The sequence below is a fragment of the Dendrobium catenatum genome, unplaced genomic scaffold, assembly GCF_001605985.2.
Source record: "Dendrobium catenatum unplaced genomic scaffold, ASM160598v2 fragScaff_scaffold_1263, whole genome shotgun sequence".
Taxonomy (NCBI): domain Eukaryota; kingdom Viridiplantae; phylum Streptophyta; class Magnoliopsida; order Asparagales; family Orchidaceae; genus Dendrobium; species Dendrobium catenatum.
Genome location: NW_021319725.1, coordinates 909,445 through 928,323, shown reverse-complemented (window position 1 = coordinate 928,323; position 18,879 = coordinate 909,445). Strand labels below are relative to the sequence as shown.

Genomic DNA, 18,879 nt, shown 5'->3' with positions numbered 1-18,879 from the left:
AGCCGGGGAGTAATCTGCATTTTCACTAGTATTGATCAAGATACAATCCTATAATTAATTTGGATTTCTTGTCCCACCGCCTTCTTTTAGCCAGGGATGTAAAGTGGGGAGGGAGGAGGTGGGTGTTGAATTGCACGGGTTATCTAGCTTGGGGTACTTGCCTAATATTTTGCCATTGTTGTTAGAGATGGATAAAAGACGGGGAAAGGTAAAAGAACTATAGTAGACATTTTATCATTTTGGAGTAGTATATGTCTAAGATGAGTTTTATAAGGAATTTTTTGTTCCCTCTTTCATTTGTCAAAAACATTCTATTATCACTCAAGAAGGCAAATATTGCAAGCATAGCTGTAATCAAGGAATTGTGGGTTCATGTGAGAAACATTTCCTTTTGTAAATTATGCCTTTTTAGGTTAATGAATGCTTTGCTTTCTGATGTTAAACCTGATCATGCTTCCATGGTTTGGTTGCAGTGCCCCTGCTGCACCTAAAAGGCGAGGTGGCCCAGGTGGTTTGAGCAAAGTTTGTGGAGTTACACCTGAGCTGCAGACCATTGTTGGTGAACCAACCATGGCAAGGACTGAGGTTCTTTATTTGACTAACCCATTAGATTTCTTTAAATCTTTGAAGCAAGATTCCATGGCAATGCATGCTTTGTTTTCTGGGACAAACCAAAATTTCTATTGTACTGTTATATTTTATGTCAGATTGTGAAGCAATTGTGGGCTTACATCCGAAGAAATAATCTGCAAGATCCTAATAATAAGAGGAAGATCATATGTAATGATGAATTACGTCTAGTTTTTGAAACAGATTCCACTGACATGTTCAAGATGAATAAACTATTGGCTAAACATATAATTCCACTTGAACATACAAGTTAGTAACTCTCAATTTTTGTTTACTAAACCAATCCATTTAATTCGTGATCACAATCTAATTCTTGGATTTTTACAGAAGAACCTGGTTCAGACTCTAAAAGACAAAAGAAAAGTGATAGGGAAGTGGGTGTTGAACCAGAATCTCAAGGTGGACAGTATCTTCTGGTTATTTCTGATGGGCTAGCTGAATTTCTTGGAACAGGTGAAAGGGAGATACTTCAGTCTGAGGCATTGAAGCGTGTCTGGGATTACATAGAGGCTAACCACCTAGAGGTTATTATGCCCTTTGTTTGTACTATTCTGATTAGGGTAAAGCTCTTTAAGCAGTATTGAAATTAGTTATTCATGTAACTTGATAACTTGCAACCATGTCTTAAATTCAAATTCTAGTTCCGATTTGTTACTCCACCTTCAGGTTTCTTGATTGCACTCTGACATCAGATATGTGATAGGAAACACTTATAGATCTCAAGTATTTCCTATCAATCTTTGGAAAACAGCGAGAATTCTTCACAAAAGTCCGCACAAAACCACAAAAACAGTAGATAATTTATATTATTTGATGAAAGGAAAATAGAAAATAGCAAGATACAATTGATCCTCAATTAGAGAGGAGGATCGATCTCTCCCAAATCTCTAGACGCCGCTAGAGCCCAAAGAAAACCTAAATCTAAAGAGATATCAAATTTCAGCCAAATTTCAGATGCCCTAACCCTAGCAAAACCCACTATTTAATGCATACAAATCAAAAGGAAATCCCTAAACAGTCCCTTCATTCAAATTTCCCTCTCAAAACCCTCAAAAAATTCCTAAAAAACTCCGCTTGGGCGGTCGGGCCGCCCGATCTCCGCAGGAGGCAGAGATCCCGCGTCTGTTCATGAAATGCCGGTCCCTTGCGGACCGGCTAGACTGTATACTCCCCTCCCAAAGATCCACCTTGTCCGCAAGGTGGAAAGATGACACCCTCCATTCCTTCTTCATCACAAACGGTAAGAACCTGAATAGTTCGGTTCTTACACCTGTGCCCCGGTGTATACCTCTCGTCACATTGAAAACAAAGCCCCTTTGCCCTCTTCTCCTGTAATTATGTCTCTGTGAGCTTCTTGAAGTTGTCCCCAGGTCTTCCTCATGCAGTCTTTTCCTTCGAAGTCCCTCGAAGAGTATCCTGTGTTAGCTCCTTGGATTTCAATAAAGTAGTGGTCATCTTGTACGAACCTCCTGAGCTACCACCTCCCGTCTCTCCTTCCAAGTGCTTCTGATCTTCTACTAATTGAGTTAGCTCCATAGCCTCTCCCAAGTCACGAGGCCTCATTACTCTAACTGCTGCTCGGATCTCTGGTGTCAATCCTTTCATGAAGTTTCCCTCTAGCACAGTCTCAGAAAGGCGGTCCAATCGGCTAGCATGGTATTCGAATATCTCCCGGTACTCCGTCACTGAGCCCTTCCGTGTCAAGGCAAAGAACTGCTCGTAGAAGTCTCCTCCCTTGCCAGTTCGGAAACGTTCTACCAAACAATCCTTGAACTCTCTCCAACTTCGTATGGGTCGTCGTATGTCTCTCCACTGATACCAAGACAAAGCCTTCCCTTCTAAACATAGGCCCACCGCCGTCAATCTCTCCTCTGTCAGCCTATTGACGGCGAAATATCTTTTTACCTTGTAGATCTACCCGTGTGCATCTTCCCCCTCAAAGATTGACATCTTCAGTTTCCTCACCCTCGGGTCACATCTGTTTCCCCTAAATCCTCCATAACCTCCCATTCCTCGAAGCGGAGGTGCTCCCCAATTGTCACTATCTTCCCTCCGGCGATCATACCCAACCTTCATCAAAATCCCATCTTCTTCTTTCAAAATCAGCACCCCATCAATCAAAATCATCTCCTCACCTTACAAATTCAGCACCCCTTCTTGTGTAGCCAATGCTCATCTCCTCCCTAGAAAGTGGTTCTAGAGGAGGCATTCCGTCTTTCTCCCTCCAGGATCTCCACTTCTGGCTTTTCCCTTCCCCTAGACGTGTTAGGGTTCCCATCTCTTCCATTGCCGCTGGTAGTTTCCTTTGCTTCGGATGTCACCGGTTTGGTTTTGACTTCAAGCAATTTCTTCAACAAGTCTTCCACCACTGCGAACTTTTCCTCCATCTTTTCATTGACGGATTCAATCTGACTTTGAAAATAAGTCATCTTTTCCTCAAAATTTGCTTTGAATTGACCAAGTTCTCCCTCCAAAATTTCAACTTCTCTTCCGGCCGTTGTTTCCCCTTCGATCGACGTGCTCTGATAGCAATTTGATAGGAAACACTTATAAATCTCAAGTATTTCCTATCAATCTTTGGAAAACAGCGATAATTCATCACAAAAGTCTGCACAAAACCACGAAAATAGTAGATAATTTGTGTTATTTGATGAAAGGAAAACAGAAAATAGCAAGATACAATTGATCCTTAATTCGAGAGGAGGATCGATCTCTCCCAAATCTCTAGATGCCACTAGAGCCCGAAGAAAACCTAAATCTAAGAGATCTCAAATTTCAGCCAAATTCCAGATGCCCTAACCCTAGCAAAGCCCACTATTTAATGCATACAAATCAAAAGGAAATCCCTAAACAGTCCCTACATTCAAATTTCCCTCTCAAAACCCTAAACGGGCCGCCCGATCTCCGCAGGAGGCGGAGATCCCGCATCTGTTCGCGAAATGCCGGTCCCGTGCGGACCGGCTAGACCGGTCCAGTGGACCGGTCTAACAATATGTTTATGCTGTGATATGCTTTTACCTTTTCATATGGTGTTCTAAATTCGTTGACTTTTTTTTATAGTGCTTTTATGCCTTTAAGTCTTCTAGCCACAACCAAGCCCCATTCCTCTTTACAAGTAATCTAATTATATTGATTAGTGTCTATGAAATTCGGTAACTATTTTCTTTCTGTAGTAATTCGATGAATCAAATTGGCTTGAGATTGTCTTCAGTACTCATCTTTGAGTGTTTCTCCAAGTTTTACTTATGGTTTCTTACATCTATAGTTACTGCAGCAGTTTTTCTCTTTTTTCCACACCACATGTACATTGCTATCTCAGAGCTACATTAGCATCGATTATTTTTCCAGCACATAGTACCTACGAAGTAAATTATATTGGCCAATTATATTGACCAATTACAAATTTGGCTTTTCCTTTTACATGTTGTTGCAGTTGTCTTGGATCAAAGGGCGAAACTTATCTTTTGAAGAAAATTAATAAGCTTTGTAGATATGCTAGATTCTCTGTTAAAACCTCTCTGCTATATGATCTTTCAAGAGCAATAAACTTAGCGCTAAACTTTCTATCCTCCCTCCCTTCTATCTTTCCCCCAAGCAGCTAATATTGGTTGACGTATTGCTGAAAAGTTTGAACATTTTATCTTGTGAGCAATCCTAGCTCTATTCCTTTATATTGTATCCCTTTGCCTGTAAATGGTTATTGTGATATGCCAAAACCAGCATACAAAAGCAAGGCAGTAGCTATCACTATCGCTAATGTTGTTTTTAACAATTTCTCAGCCTCTAGTAACAGTTCTGTTTTTTGAAACTCATTCAGGACCACAGGAATAGCATGATAATGTGTGACACAAAGCTTCAGCGACTCTTTGCATGCGAAAGCATATCTGCTTCAGGGGTTTCCAAGATGTTGGCACACCACTTGTTCAAACAATCCTAACAGAGATGATATTAACTGGTTAGCTGATATTAGCTATCTTTTTATATTCTTCTGTGTTTTATCGTTTAAAATTGGTGAATCAGGCTACTTGTTTATATAATCTGTGTCTTATGCTCTCTCTTTTGGTGTCTTTAGGAGTTTTTCATAGTAACTGTTGCTGTAGTCGAACATGCAAGAAATCCATCTATATAATCTTTTCAGTTTTAACAGAAAAAAAGAACAGAGGCATCTTCAGGATCTAACTTGTTTGTATTTTCTCATGCTATGCGACTACACACTTTGCATCATGTTTTTCTAAATGTTAGGATCTTGTAATCCCTATCTGATCAAACATAAACTTTGACACAAAGTGTTGTTATTTTTGTTTCTCAAACAAGATTGGATCGGGTCCACTTTGAGTTTATTTAAGTGAACATTAGCCTAAATTAATTTGTCTGATCTTCAAATGAACTTTCTAACATCAAGCAAAATCCCCGGATGCACGAATCTATCAAATCAATATGAATTAGCCTCATATGGATTGGACTGTCTTCTTCCTCAATGCTAGCAAAAGTCAATTTTGAAAACCTTTTAAGCGAAGGGGCATCACATTCCTTTCCCTTGGTTATGGGCCATTGAACTGCCTTCTTGGCACCAAATGCTAGTAAGGATTGCACTCGCAAGGAGGTTGTTGGTGCGGGAGGCCTCATTAGGTCCAAGCAATCCTAGTTAATCTAGAACTTCTTCAAATTCTGGCCCCTTACTCTTCGCCTCTTTACAGGATGTGGTCTTCAAACTTCCCTTTCGGGAAGGAACAATTCCCTAGAAATTTTTGCTTTGATACATTTTGATAGATATGAATGAATCTGCAACGGAATTTTTTGGAATTAATTCTCGGTGATCTGTTTTATGAAACTTTGCTTTGTTAGCACCATTGTGATCATGTTGTCATCACAACAAAAAATCCATTATTATTAGATTGTTACTTAAAGATTTTGTCAATGCCAAACGCTACATGTTGCTCAAGATGGCCTAGTTTAGGTGCATTATTGAGGAAGGTTACGGACAAGATTGTCCAATTTTGAGTTTTTTTATTGTCTTAAACTCAGAACTCCCTCAATAATCTCTTTAATTTTAATTAACTCAAAATAAAAATTAATTTATTTCAGCTTGATGATAACTCCCTCAAATTGAATTTAATAGAACTATAAATTGTGAGCTCCGAAAATTATGCGCCTCGATCTCTCCATGCTTCATGAGAGTTTTAATCCAGTCAAATTTTTAGAAGGCTGATTGGATTGAAGATAAAATAAGAAATCTATGGTTTCCAACTATATTGCACTGATACGGATACGGCGACACGAATACAACACGATACGGATATGGGACACGTCAATTCTTAAAAATGCCGGATACGGGTACGGCGCGGACATGGCATCATAATTTATAAATCATACATAAAAATTAAGAAATCAATCAAAGCATAATATTTGAAATTACAAAAAAAAAATGACAACAACATCATTTGTAGCCTTGTAGCTTATAATATCAAAATATTAAGTAAGCATTAAATGTCTAGTACAACAACAAAAGCATAAACATAAATTGTCTAGCACAAAGTTTCAACTATTCAATAGAAGGAATGATATGATTAGCTTCTTTATTGTTTATTCTTTGAACTTCTATATCATATTCAATAAATATCATAGCTTTTAATTCAGGCTCATCAAGTGAAAGATTAGTAATTTATAATATTCTTATATCATCAAGAGACTCAAATCCATCTCGGAAATGAGAGAATTTTGCTCGCAGCCGCGGAAGTAAATACGACGCATTTTTTTTTTCGGATTTCTTTTTGTTTTTCAACGGACACGTTTATCGGATACGCGTGTCCTTTTGAAATTAAATAGTATTTTAATTAGATACGTCTTTGGCATATCCGACATGTATCGGTGGAGTATCGGAGGCGTATCCGTGTATCAGTGTATTGGATACAACACACCTTCATAAATAGGTGTATCGGTTCAACGTAGGTTTCCAAAAATTCGCGTCACTACCTCTTTGTGTATAGGGTGAGTTTTTGTAACATCCCAAACTCTTAGCCATCGAGATATTGTTTACTTTGGCCAAGAGGCCTCATGTTTTTGTCCTGTTGGTATAAATTCCTAGGAGATCCATCTTATGAGTGCTCTTATATGAACACGCTTAACTTTGGAGTTTCTGATAAAATTTCAACAATTGCACCAAAATATTTCTCGATATTTAAGAGTTTAGCTTTATTTTCTTAAGGGGTTTGGCAATTTTAATGGATTATGTTTCAGGTTAAATTTCATGAAGATATATTAGTTTAAAATAAGATATTATCCATAAATTTCACACTTATTTTGTGAGGACTATAATGTAATACCCCATAATACCCCTTATCAGTAAGAGTGTCACACAATTAAAAAATAACATTTTTCAACATAAACATAAAATACTTTTCATCATTTGAATATTTACATAATATATCTAACAACATTTCTTTTACTACATAAATTGAAGCATCCAATAAATCTAAAATTCCAACATAAAGATTTATAGAGCCACTTAAAAATTTAAAAGAGTACACCACTGAACTGTCTACATATCTCAGTTGTAGACTTACAAACATAGCTAAACACTAGCATATAGAATGAAATAACTTGCAACTTATTATGCATTAACCTTTTCTTTTTCTTTTCCTGTAACAACAATCAGTATGAAAAGAACTGGTGAGCTATGAGGCTCAATAAGTTTTGCAAATTAAATAGCAATTAAATTGCATGATTAAATTCACAACATTGAAATCATAATAAAATAAACTTGACATTATTTATGAAATATCATAAAATTACATTTTACATTAACCTTTATTTCCTCTTAAGTCTATATTGAATATCAATTTTTAATCTTTAAAAAATTTGACTACACTTTTATAAAAATATTCAATAGAGCCCGGTAAATTTGACATTATCACCATTGAACTACATAGATGTCCTTTTTGTTTTTTTAGTGGACCCATTTTCCCCATTTGCTATGAAGGTAACATATCTCTGGGGTCTTTTTTGCCTCACTTACAATGGAGTGTCATACATTGGGAACATTTTGCCCAATCTGCAAATATAAGTTGTACATCATTTTATAGCCAATCTTTTCTAATTTTTGATATTCAATATATTTCATAACATAGTAATTCATACTTGAGTCGTCATGTACAAAATTCCATAAGAATCTATCGCTTACTAAACTCACATATCAGGATTTGTTGGCAACATTAAATTAATGAGCTGTTTTCAAATTATTATCAGAAATCTTATTTTAAACTTCAATGATACATATATGCAAATGATTGTTCATACATGAGAATTTGGAGTATGCTCAATTTCATTACTCTAAACAAACATGCTTTATCTTATTTCCACTTGCAAGTCTGCATATGGATGCGTAGTTGCTTGTAAATGCATACAAAGCTGTGTGTTCATATTCCATAATTGGAATTATCTTAACACAATTAACTTTCTAAATGAATCATCTGATATTGTATGCATCAATAAATTTAATATTTACTTTTGCAATTTATAATTACCTAACTTACCTCTTTGATGAACTGCTTCTTCCAATTCTACACCACGCAACCTTTTTCTTTGATAAACTATTCCAAAACCTTCTTTCTGCATATATCTAATGAATCCTAAAATTATGATTGGTATATACTTCTTTAGAAATTTTCCTTACCGATTAAAATTCTTTAAAATAATTAAAGAACTAAATTACTTACCTCAATTCGTTCTTTCCCTTGATTTCCTCTTCTTTTATTTTAATAGAAATTCTTTAGTGCAAGTCCACTCTCTCCGCTCTCAAATCTTGCTATGGAAATCAACATACTTGAATAATATATCCAAACAATTCCTTGCTAATTATGTTGCAATTAAACATAATTTTACTTACCCAAATACGTACTATTATATGATCTTCAGTTTGCATTCAGCATTCCACCTTTTATTTCACTTTTCTTCTTGTTTTTCTCTAAACTTTCCTTTGCTTCTTACTCTTCCAAACCCTGTCAGTCACTGCTCTCACTCGGCTACCAAACTCTCAAAGAAATTTAACTGTGCCGAAGACTCTACAGTGCCGCGGGCACTGTACCGAACTATGCTATAGTAGATTCTATGAATTCCTTTACAACCCTGAGGAATTGTACCGAAATCTGCTACAGTGATTTTTGGGCACTGTGCTGAACTCTTGCCTGCGGCATTTCTGGCTTGCGTGAAATAGAGGACATGGGCCCACTGCATAACTGCCAATGTACCAAACGAAGCATCTATTCAGAATAAAATTACAACTAATTATCTATTTGACTTAAATTAATAAATCATTTTATCTGTTAGTATTAATGTAACAGACATTTAGTATTAAGCTGATCTATTTAATATTAGGCCTCGTTTGGTTTCCACCCTCCTTTTCTATAAGTTGGTAAAAAACAGTTATTGAAGAAACCGAGTTTTAAAGAAATTTATTTTAAAAAACTGAAAGTTGTTTGGTTGATTCGCTGAATCGCAATTCTCCGCTCCAATGTACTAATGACAAAAGACAAAATTACCCTCTTATTTAAATTAAGTATATCCGGACTTTAACGAGGCCACTTCTCGAGTCCAAACTCCAATAAACCTTCCGCATCACTAATCTCTGAGGTCTTCCGCAAACAATAGGCGACTGCAGTATTTCCGTCTCTAGGTCGATATTTCACTTTGAATTTGCAGCCATGATTCATCCATGTTGACGTAATTCATTTTTCTCTTCTCCCTATTTCGAGATTCATCCAGTTCCCCGGAAAACATAAATTCAACACCACAAAATATGCATCATACAAAAATTTGAAAGCAAATAGAATAATACTTACCTTCCTCTGTTGCACGAATCATCACTAGCTCTGTAACTCCCAATTGCACACTCTGCTATCTGACCGGTAGAAGCTTTTAAGAGCAGTTGTGAGATGTTTAAGAGCAGGTAATTGTAGAATGAGAATATTAAAGAAAAAGGGAGGCGATGATCGATCCAACCTAGGTTAGCTAAAACGTACCTCCTCACTGCCGAGAATAGAAACAGTCGCAGGCCGAAAATCTTGCAATGGAGCAGGATTGAAGTTGGAATGAGAGAATAGCTTCCGAAATGATGGAGGGAATGGAGAAATGACAAGGAAAAATTCGTTCTCGAGGAGGCGAAAGTAAAGGCTGCTCGGGGACGTGCGAACGTGGTGAGGGCAAAGTCGACTTTTTTGTTTCGGAACTCGGGTATTAGAAAGGAATAAGCTTTAAATTATGTCATTTCAGATCGGCAAATAAACGGAGGTTTAGAAAAATGATTTTTACAAAAACTGTCTAAACAAACCTAAAACTGCAACTGTTTTCCCCGATTCAAAACGGAGAAGGCGTAATTACGCCGAATCAAACGAGGCCTTAATCTATTTGAATTTCTATAAAGATGTAGACATTTAGTAAATCATTTTATCTGTTAATTTAAGCATACCTGCTTGGGTCTGTCTTATAATATCTTAATCATGTTACTTATTGGTGTAAGCTCTTATAATTAATTACTTCTCCCAAAAATGGGAGATCACCTTTGATTAAGGCTATACTGATTAAATACCTAGCGTATCGTAGTAGCAAATTTTATGTTTAGGAAAATTTATCACCTTTCACTTAGAGCAGGTTGTGGAGGAATAATGACAAACTCAATCAAGATTTTATGATCTTGTCGTCCTGAATTGTCAGCCCTAGTCTACTTAGACATAAGAGATACTGACCTAACATGAATAAAGGATTTTTGACGGCAATCATAAGTTACTTCTACCAAGGGTATCTTATAGACATGGTGTGACGTCTCATAATCTAAATTGAAAAGACTTGTATATTTATCTTTTTTTCTAATATATTAACCAGAGCTACTAATATCATCTAGAGAAAATGAGAAAGTAGAAAACATACATATATTACTATTTATCCAATATTTATACATTGATTCATAACAAAAAAAAAACATATGCAATAGTCATGATATTCAATCAAAACAACTAATTACGAAGAATATATCTTGGTCACAGAAAGAATCAACATGGACAAAAATAAAACTAGAATTTGCTGCCCAGATCAACCTCACTCCACTGATTCCTTACCCTTACTTGAAAATATATAAAAAATTACATAATGAGCACCAAAATTCAGCATGTTATCAAAATCTACAATTAAAATTAATGACAAAATAGAAACATATGCACGTAAGAAATTATATTCCAATGAGGACGGATCTTTCATATGCCTCCTTATCATTTCTCCTGATCAAATGTGTCGCATATCATGTGTTTTCAATCATACACTATGTATTGGTAACTACACAATATTACTCTTACTGCACATCAGTCATATTTTTGGTATCGTTCAATCAAACAATCAATCATATGAATTGTATCATATATTATGTCTCAATTCTTGTATCTTCCATATCTTATATCTTGTATATTTTGTATTTTGTTTCTTATATAATGTATCTATTTATCCTTGGGCCATCCTAACATGAACCAGTCTCATTAGTATTGTAATTAACCCACCAAGTACCGATCTCATTGGTCATGTCTCAGCAATCATTAGTCTTATCAACATCAATCTTATATGTTATCATTCATCAGGCTCTTCAATCATATCAACATCAATCCCATATGTCTTATCTAGCAGATCTCATTTTGTTTGTTCTTACATGCATTTCATTTCACCGCGTTGGCGACATAAACCATAGTGCCACTACGTTGCATGCATAAGTTCAGATTATTGTAGAATCGAGAACAAATCACTGTCGCGCTCGCAAACTCAGCGCTGCAGCATTGAAGATTAAATTTTCATATTTTCAAATTAATTTATTTTATGAAATTTCGAGTTATTACAACTGGTGTGAGCCAACTTTAGCTAAATAAAATTTTATGCATTATCAAGCATACCTTATGATTCATTACTCAATGCCAATGGTGTTAGCTATTGGGGAACATACGAACTTTGATTATGAATGTAATATTATGGTGCCTTTGCGGCAAAACCACCTAGTTAGATGACTCCGGTTATTACCATTTATATTCGGTGCCATTGGCAAAATCATCGTTTAGAGGATACTTTCCATGTTCTTTATTAGCTGGAGATTATTTGATGATGAATCTTAGTGAGATTTTTAACTAAACATGTAAGCTAATGTTTTTCATAAATATATCACCCCAATAAATGAGGGTGGGTGCAATTTTATTTGAAGTTGTAGAAGAGAGATTTTTTCTTTAAATGCTTTAAATTTTGATAGATGTTAAATTTTAAAATTTGTTGGAATTTGAACCCCAAATGATTATCTTTTAGAATTTGAAGTTATATTTTTAAATTCATGTAGTTCCCTTCGATTGAGATTTTCTTTCAACTCGGCTATTGTCGGGAGGGTTTAAATAATTATATTTTTTCATTAAAACTTTATCGAATCTATTTGCCCTCCACTAAAGGATTGGATTTAACCATTAATTTCATGAATTGTTATACGAAAGTTGAAATCAAGTGTTTGAATTTTTGTAGCGAATTTCCTTCGAAGAGTCTTTTGAAGCCCGACGTGAATGTAAAAAATCAAATTTCTTTGTAAACTTCATGATTTTATATTCATTTATTAATTTAAGTCTTCACGACTTCAATCTTTTACGAGGGAGAATTTGACTTCAAATTTAAGTTCTTGTATATTTTGATTCCTGTAGCATTTTTGGATACTGTGTTTTGACATTCAATGTATTGATTGGAGCGCATTCAAGTATATACTTAAAAAAAAAAACTATATTTTATATAACTCTCTTTTAACTCTGCACAACATTCTCAATTTTTGTGTTCTAGCATTAAACATATTTGTAGGAGCACATGCGAGAAATTTAATTTATTTTTAAGTAACATGCATGTTTTTTGATGCATTTGCACGGTGCACTTGCATGCTTTTAAATACATTTGCAGTGTGTTTTTGTGCTTTGAATGTGTTGATACATTTTTTAATGAGTTTACATAGCATCTATGCATTTTTTCATTGTATTTGTGCTTTTTTCTATGAGCTTATGTTGTGTGCTTGCAAATATTTTAGTGTATTTACATAGCTTGTTCGCACACTTATAAGATATTTATGCACTTTTCAGTGCGCTCACACAAAGCATTTACATGTATTTCAATACATTTACATAATATATTCACATGCTTTTTTATGTACAATATTTATTAAATTTTGTTATTTAGAAAAAATGATGATGCATTTTTGTTGGTAACTATACTCTTCTCGATGCGGTGGCAAGCTTCTCAGGGTGATAACATGCTTCTTGAGGCTATTACTCTCTTCTCAAGGTGTCGACACACTTTTCAAAGCTATGGCTCACTTTTTGAGATGGTAGTATGCTTTATGAGGTTGTTATTTGGGGCGTCAAAGCGTGTTTTTAGGTCGAGTTCGGGTCCGACTCGAAAATGAACTGCATCGAACCAACGTGACCCATTTATCTTAACGGTCAAAATCTTGAACTTAAACCATTCCCGTTCCTGACTCGATTGACCCGACACGACTCACAAACTCGATTATTTAAAAAAATGTGCCTATTGTTGACCTTTGCATAAAATCCAGAAGAAACAAAAATGAAAATCCCGCATACATACCTCATACCCGTCGGATCCTCAAAATCTTGCCGAAATTGCGCCGATTCGGTGCCGTTCGTGTCGCTTCCCCGCGAATCCCACAATGGTAGCCTCGACTGCTGATTTTTGACGCCTTTAAAAGCCAACCGAGCGGACACCTTCAGGGCTGCTCCACACACTCAGTTCTCTCCCATTCGCTCTCCCACGATACTCCCGCAAACCTCCAAGCCGCTCTTCCCTCTATCTGCTCCCGACCCAACGCCTCTCCTCTCTCGGCCGAAAGCTCCGATCTCCATCCCGACGCCCTTACTCCTTCCGATCCAGACACACACACACAGAGAGAGAGAGAGAGAGAGAGAGAGAGAGAGAGAGAGAGAGAGAGAACTTTTAATTTAAATTAATTATCATTATTTTATAATTAAATATGGTTAATTATTATAATTATAATTAATTATTTTTAAATTATAATGAATTATTATTAATTTTAATTAATTATAATTAATAAAAATCCTCTCTTACCTCGATGTTCATGTCTGGCCGGCAAACCACCTATGCACGCCTTTGTTGAGCGTGGTAGGAGGGATACCGGTGCGACACCTACGACAAGGTAGGCGAGTTTTCCCTCGAACCACGTGCCAACATCTACAACCCCGTGAAGGTACGAAACTCCCTAAACTCAGATTCTCGCTCTCGAAGTTAGCGGCAGATCAGAAAACTGCCCATGCATGTCTTTGTTGCGCGTGGTGGGATGGGACCCTGGTGCGGCGCCTACGACGAGGCAGGTAATCAACTCAAAACCCTACTTCAATGTTCGTGGCGGACCGGAAAACCGCCCCATGCACGCCTTTATTGCGCGTGGTGGGATGGGACCCCGGTGAGTCACCTACGGCGAGGCGGGGTCGCTTATAAGTACCTCAGAGCAGGGGGAAATCAAACTGCTTTTTCAAAAAATACCTTTAAAACCCCATGCATGCCTTTGTTGGCGTGGTGTGAGAAAAATAAAAAAATCACCGCCGCGGTGTCTCACAAACACCAACCGTGCATGTCTTTGTTGACGTGGTGGGTAGGCGGCCTCTTGGTTTTTCCCCTAAACGGGGGAGACGCCGGTAGGCTGTCGGATTTTTGTCTGAAATAAGACAAGGACTTGAACAAATTGGGACTTGTGGACTTGATTCAATCTACTTAAATGAACTTGAACCCAAATGAATTTAATTCTAATTGAAATGAACATGAACAAGGACTCATTTTGAATTCTACAAGAACAACAGAGGACTTGTGGACATGCATTTGAACTTGGTTTGAACCAAGTGAGAGGGACTCATGAACTTGAAAATGTCATAAAGAGCTTTAATTCAATTTGAGTCTAAATAAAAAAAAATACAAAAGGATATGCTATAATTTGAACCACATTTGATCATGATTTGAACAATCATGGGGACTTGTAACTTGACCAAGGAGGACTTGAATCAAAGCTCAACCAAAAGAACTTCATTCAAGCTTGACTTGAATGGTTGAACTCAAGCAAAGAAATTGTACTTTGATTACAAAGGATGTGTTTAAACTCAAACTCAATTGAAAAGAGTAAGAACTTGAATTGAGCATGAACCTATCTCAAATTTAAGTGCATGTGAGCTTGAAGATAGTGAACTTGGACCATGTAATATCAATGAACTATGAATTGAATGATCCATAAGAATTCAAGTTGAACCGTAGCACAAGGAATTCAAATGAACCATAAGACGTTTGAACTTGAATGAACAAAACATATAAAACCATTCTCTTGGCAATGTAGAGTTGGAACCAAGCATAAAGGAGCTTGATATCATGCTTAAAGTGAAGTTATGAGTCTAAATGCAAGAGGTACACACTGGATATAATGGTAGAGCCTCATGGATACCAACAATTCACATTCAATGAATGTAGCACCGTACAAACCAATGCAAGAAAGAAGTGGAAATGGTATCGTCCATACTCTTGATACAAGAAATCTCCAATGGAATGATAAAGAATTATTACTTTAATTTGAATACAAATCCTAATTAAGAAAATGTTTGAGTTATTCAAATATCATGCAAATAAACAATGACTCGCAGTGGACAATGAAACTACAAACACAAATTGCTTACAAGCGATACGAAAGTTATAGAGGATGCCACATGATTTCATAGAATGCCTTTGACGAACGATGAAGCTTACATATAGAGTACAATAATTGATTCACAATGTTCATCCCAATCATGCAAATTGATGATTTGAAATGATTGCGGTAGATGTGGGGTATTTGTGATGAATGAAAAGCGAGCTCCTACGAGCTACCGTAGGAGATCTATTACACACACAATCTACAAGTAAATGCCAAAAGGGCTTCAACAAATACAGGCATCTACAACCAAAGGCAGAAGATTAGTTGGTACACTACGATCCACCTGCAGAAGACAACGAGTAGTGTATGACAGTCTACCTGTACGAAGCAGCGAACAACTCCATTCAGAAGTTGCTACTTTGCGCCACCGGATCCGCGACGTTCTTGAAAGCGGACAGAAGGCGTTTCACGAATATTCCAAAATACTCTCGCACATGCACAATAGTTTGTACACACTTAGGTACACTAAAAGAGGGTATACAATCAACACCCGCATGGGCCCCGACGAGCGTGTTATTGGTACACACGTGACGTCTAGGGCCGCTGCGCGGGTTATTAAATATGGACTCTATCCTCCTAAGCAAATAAATTGGAGTCGACAATGTCCGATTAATAATTATAAAATGCCCCCAAACACCCGCATAGGCCCCGGCGAGCGTCTTATTGGTACACACGTGACTTATAGGAATGCTGCGCGGGTCGATAAGTAAATTCAAGTTCGAACCTGATCCTTCTATACGGATCAATAGAAGTCGACAAGTTTCAAACTCTTAAAGAAATACATGACCGTGACGACCAGAATATTTGTTTTAATACATTCATATTAGGCCTTCAAAGTCTATAACAATATGAATTCACTAACAAAGGAATAAAGCCTACGAAACCCTATCCTCTGTCGACCAGTAGACAAAGTCGACAAGGTTCAATCTAGAAAGTGGAAATGCCCCCAAACACCCCGATGATGGACGTGTTGAATGTAAATCTCAACCGGAGGGGTTAATTTCGGGCATTTTTCAAATGTCATCCAAGCTCCACTCAAATACCCACAAACTTCCAAAAATCTCAAACTCCAAGATATTTAAAATAAAAAAATCAATCCATCAAACACATAAATCAAAATCCATCCACCCTCCGCAAAAGTTTGCCAGGGCGGAAAAATTACAAACTACTTCAGCTCACAAAGAGCCAAATGCCTAATCGAAAATATCACTAGGATCCATTCTCAAACAATCTCATGCTAATAAGGACGTGGTACGTGTCCTCTAACCGATGGTTTTGCCGCCAAATGGCACTGCATGATAAACGGTTATAACCCGGGGCCCTCTGAACCAAGTGGTTTTGCCACCAAATGGCACCACAAAATACCGGTTATGGCCAGAGCCAATACGCTCCTTAATGACATCAAATCCTTGAGATATGAATCAATAGGATATAGTTGATAGGGCACAAAGCCCTCTGTAAGCTAAGGTGGATTCAAATTTGTGCCACCCATTAGATAATATTCACCCAGGTTACAAGTTCAATTGGACGAAAGCAACCCATGCTGCACGACAAGGATCCTTCTGTCAGGAGGTGGGTCGACTTACCTCCTCTGACTAAGGGTACCAGGACCACACGATTGGCCCGGGACGACGAACCAATGGATGGGATTGATCGGGTTCTATCATCTCATTCCCTCACACCATCCTGCCTAAGTGCAAGATGGTGCAATTTTCAATTTTAAATATACTCAAATCTCCAAACTCCAACTCTTCCCAAACCCATATTGTGATCCGAGCGACTAGCCTTATCGGAAAAGTTCTCTCCTCCATTATTGGGAGGGTAATTAGAACTTATAGAGGGGCTTGCGTCCTTATAGGAAACCAGAACTCGATCAATAGAGTCTCACAAAATGAGGGCGAAATCTCTGGTCAGTGTCTTATTACAAAACCGCATCTGCCTTCCCAAAATTACTACATCCGGGATTTATTCCGTTAAAAACTCCCTTGCCAACAGAAAAAGCAAAAGCAACACAATCAGTGCGCATATGCGGGGAGGCGGGGCCAATATTTCCGGTGGAGCCCACCCTTTAGAAAAAATAGTGGAGTCTCATTGCACTTAACTGGTAAAATTCGTCTTTGAATTCTCCATTTCTCAATGTACCTAAACTAAAATAAATCAAGGATTCTCAGCTTCCTAACATTTCCTCATGCATCCAAGAATATTTGTCCATATGATTGGTATATCAATAAATGACTAGTCATATAATATATATATATATATATTATAATATATATAATATATAAATACGTATATATTATATACAAATTATTTTCACCTAGAATTTTAGTAAATGAAAGAGTGAATAAGTTATTTTAGGAGTTGAGGCATCAATTAAAAAAAATTCAACCCTTTTTACCACCATTTGGCCTAAGGTTAGGGTTCACAACCCTAAATGAAAAATCAAAATCATCCCTTCAATAACATCCAAAGTCAAAATGAAACAAAATCATCATCTCAAAATAGAAAAATGAGAAAACTAGATTTACAAATTTACAGTTTATCTTTTTTACCCAAGTATCAAGAGGAATGAAGATGGCGAAGGAGAACAAGGCAAGGATCGTCAGCTATCCATTATCGAATGACAAAGTGAAGCAACAGTTGCTCGTGTATATGATGTAGTCACAGGAATCGTGTGCTGAGGCACAAACTTAAAGGGGAAAGATAAAAACTTGAATGGGAAAATGAAAACCTAGTTGCACATTGAGACTGAGAGGGACTGGGAGGCGTGAGACGAACAACTGTGATATGTGAAAACGATTACATGTGATTTACTATGCTACTAGTGGGTTGAAATTGGGTCAATCTTGGGTTGATGGGTCGACTCGATCCCAACCCGATAAATTAAATGAGTTAACAAATAAGACCCATAATAGGAAAAGATCATAAGAGGCCAGCTCGTCACGTTGGGCGCATCACCAACAAGTTTTTGGAGATTTTTACGGGTTTGTGAGTTTATAACTTGGTGCATGAGGCAGTGATGAGGGCTAGAGCACCTTTTTTCTAATTTTGAACCCCTTTTTACTTTTTTTTTGCTTTTTTCTTCATTTCTTTTGGTTCTCTGTTTTCTCTTTAGAGAGATAAAGAAATGATAGAGAGAAAGTGGAGAGATATTGAGAGGAGATGGAGGGAGGGAGGGGGGAGATATTAAGAGAGGAAGAATGAGAGTGAGAGAGTGAGGAGTGTGATTGGAGAGAGAAATTTCTTTCTCTACTTTGGGAGAGAGAATAGAAGAGTGGTGGTTAGGGAGAGAGTTTGTGTGTGTGTGTGAGAGGAGAGAAATATATAGAGAGATAAATAATGATAAATAGAGAGTTAGGGTGAAGGAGAGAGGGAGAGATGGCACTCTATGTTTATAGAGAGATTGAGGGAGAGTGAATGTGTATATATATAGAGAGAGTGAGAAAGAGAGTGTAGAGAAGAAAAGAGAGAGGGAACAATAAGAGTGGGTGCTT

General features: G+C 37.0%; 1 protein-coding gene across 4 annotated transcripts in view; it reads left to right on the top strand.

The window, feature by feature from the left end:
- The window catches only part of LOC110106126, a 45,668-nt gene that overhangs the window by 13,267 nt on the left and 13,522 nt on the right, over positions 1 to 18,879 (top strand). For 3 of the 4 annotated variants that reach the window (XR_003702343.1, XR_003702344.1, XM_020835892.2), the window contains exons 2-5: positions 474 to 585; positions 708 to 879; positions 958 to 1,190; positions 4,448 to 4,585. Coding sequence is in view for 2 of the 4 variants with exons in the window: in XM_020835892.2 (XP_020691551.1) it covers positions 474 to 585; positions 708 to 879; positions 958 to 1,190; positions 4,448 to 4,567 (637 nt within the window). In the remaining 2 variants the exon portion in view is untranslated. The remainder of the gene's footprint in view (positions 1 to 473; positions 586 to 707; positions 880 to 957; positions 1,191 to 4,447; positions 4,586 to 18,879) is intronic. The other variant, XM_020835899.2, reaches the window with a different exon arrangement.